Source organism: Oreochromis aureus, linkage group 18 (assembly GCF_013358895.1).
Source record: "Oreochromis aureus strain Israel breed Guangdong linkage group 18, ZZ_aureus, whole genome shotgun sequence".
NCBI classification, from domain to species: domain Eukaryota; kingdom Metazoa; phylum Chordata; class Actinopteri; order Cichliformes; family Cichlidae; genus Oreochromis; species Oreochromis aureus.
Window position 1 is genome coordinate 30,787,197 of NC_052959.1, and position 2,708 is coordinate 30,789,904.

A 2,708-nucleotide genomic window follows, 5' to 3' on the forward strand; every position below is an offset into this window, starting at 1 on the left:
TGATGTTTAATCTTTATTGAAAACTGTCAAAACACAAAAATGTTCCCAAGACTGAAATATTTAAATGTATTTATTTGAACACAAACTTCATATCATTACTTTCCAATAGCCTTTAATCCTGTGTAATGAATTACTTTTCAAGCAACTTAAAGAAGTCCAGATGCTTTTCTTTCCAAGCTCCTTAGACTACGATGACCTTGATGACTGAGAACCTTCACAGATGAATTACTTTTAGTGACAAGGAGCACAAAATAAATCTTGAAATTAAAATGCAATCAAAATCTCCACTTTTTATCTTAAAGCAAAAGTTTTTAGTTAAGAAAGGTAAAAGAATTTCAAACACTAAGGCCCATGAAGTGGAAGAGAAACAACAACATACAAATGCATCAAAAAATAAAATATTCACCAAACCTTTAGAGCAAGGAGAAGTTTAAATTTTCAAGTGGATAAATAATTTTGTAAATTAATAATCATCATGAGCAATGAAAACATCCATGGCTAAATAGACTTGGGAAAGAGCTCAACCTAAAAAACTGGAAAAACTCAAGAGACCAGCAAAAAGTTGTCAAGGCACCACGCATAATTTTTGACTGACAGCTGATCTCTGCAAAATGCCAAATCAATCAGAGAGACAACATGAATTTGGAATGAAATGAAATACAGATTTAAACCCATAACAATTTGAAAGACTTTACTCTATTTCAGTTTAATGAACTCAGAACTTGTTCCAACAGAGTAAAGCCAAAGTCCAGCATAGAGCGGCTGAGTGAATGTGGTCTGGACTCTGTGGAGGAGAGTCATGGTTTCAGAGACGCTGTATAAGGACAAAATACCTGCTCTGTGATCCAGGTACACTCCTACTCTGGAGGAACGAGGACCTGAAATGGGTGTTTCATTGTTGTTGTGCCAAAATGTATAACTGTTGTTGGAACATTTTATTGCCCAAGATTTGTTATTACGTCCCAAAATACCTTCATTCCCACCCTCTGCTCTGCTGATATTCTTGTATGCAACAGCTACAATAACTCCTTTTCCTTTCCACTCCACCTCCCAGTAACAACGTCCAGTCAGACTCTCTATACTCAGGACCTGACAATAAAAAGCAAACCTGTCTGGATGATCCAAATAAGACTGTTTTTGACTCATAAATTCTGCTTTTCTGTTCCCTCTTGTTAATAATAGCTGTTTTTGTGCTGTGTTTGGATCCAGTGTGATTTCACATGAATATTTTAAGAATTCAGCTCTGGTCTTTGGCTCTGGTGGATCTGACAGTAAAACATCCACTTCAGTGACTGTCAGTGAGATGTTTGTCCATTCCTCTCTCAGAATGTCCTGTAGTTTATCTCTGACCTCTGACACAGCTGCTGTCACATCCTCAAAGTACCTCAGAGGACGGATATTGATGCTGGATGAGTCTGTAGACTCACTGAGTGCTGACAGTGAGGGGTAGTTGTGTAGAAACTGGATGTGATCCTCTGTGTGTGAGAGCTGCTTCAGCTCAGCATCTTTCCTCTTCAGCTCAGTGATCTCCTGCTCCAGCTTCTCCTCAAGCTCTTTGACTCGACTCACTTCAGTTTCCTGCTGGGATCTGATCTGCTGCTTCACATCAGAGCTTCTTTTCTGGATGAGATGGATCAGCTCAGTGAAGATCTTCTCACTGTGCTCCACTGTTTGATCAGCAGACTGATTGATGGCCTCCACCTCCTGTTGAAGCAGCTTCACATCTTTCTCTCTGTCCTGGATTCTCTGCTGGATGTTTTGTCGACTCACCTCCAGCTCTCTCTGCCTCTCAGTCCTTTCTGCTGCAGCTGAGACTGTGTCGTGGCCTTTATGTTCATCCACAGAGCAGAGATAACAGATACTCTGCTGATCAGTACGGCAGAACATCTTCATCACCTCATCATGACGAGAGCAGATGTTCTCCTGGAGCTTCTTGGAGGGCTCCACCAGCTTGTGTTTTTCAAAGGCAGGACATTCATAATGAAGCCTAACATGTTGTTCACAGTAAGAGATCACACAAACAAGGCAGGACTTGAAGGCTTTCATTTTTCTTCCAATGCAGACATCACAGGCCACATCTTCAGGTCCAGCATAGCAGTGATCAGCAGGAGCAGCTTGGAGTCCAGTCTTCTTCAGCTGCTCAACTAAAACTGCTAACATGGTGTTTTTCACCAGGACAGGCCTCGGTGTGAAAGTCTGTCTGCACTGAGGGCAGCTGTAGGTTTTCTTCTTTTGCTCTTCATCCCAGAAGCTTTTAATACAGTTCATGCAGTAGCTGTGTCCACAGGGAATAGCCACCGGATCCTTCAGAAGATCCAAACAGATCGAACAAGAGAAAGTTTCTCGGTCCAGCTGAACTCCTTTCTGCGCCATTTCTCCAGTGGCTTTGTTACTTTCACTTCCTTATAAATGAAACTACTCTGAGCGCTGATCTAAATAACACGTTTCTGTAGCGAATGGGACCTGTCAGCTATTACACGTCACCACATGTTGGCTACACCCATCTTCAAACTGCAGCTCTGAAGGGGAGAGAATACGGAAACGTGAACAGAGCGGAGGTGTTACGTAGTGCACCCACTTCGCGTGTTACCAGTCCATTCAATGGGCGTTATTATCGGAAATCAGCCTTCTACACCTACTCGTTTGTTATCCTCCATTCAGATGTGTATCTGTGCTGAACATTTCTGATCAGGAGTCAGTCAAGCTAC

At 41.9% G+C, this 2,708-nt stretch overlaps 1 protein-coding gene across 1 annotated transcript; it reads right to left on the reverse strand.

Annotated features, from left to right (window-relative positions):
- LOC116311772 (tripartite motif-containing protein 16-like) lies at window positions 1–2,415 on the reverse strand. The gene has a single exon (XM_031728983.2). The coding sequence runs from the start codon at window positions 2,371–2,373 to the stop codon at window positions 697–699; it is 1,677 nt and encodes a 558-aa protein (XP_031584843.2). The 5' UTR covers window positions 2,374–2,415; the 3' UTR covers window positions 1–696.
- Between the last annotated feature and the right edge of the window lie 293 nt (window positions 2,416–2,708).

Bases quoted from the DNA above. Each gene is read 5' to 3' on its own strand.
- LOC116311772 (XM_031728983.2), bottom strand. From the start codon at position 2,373: ATGGCGCAGAAAGGAGTTCAGCTGGACCGAGAAACTTTCTCTTGTTCG.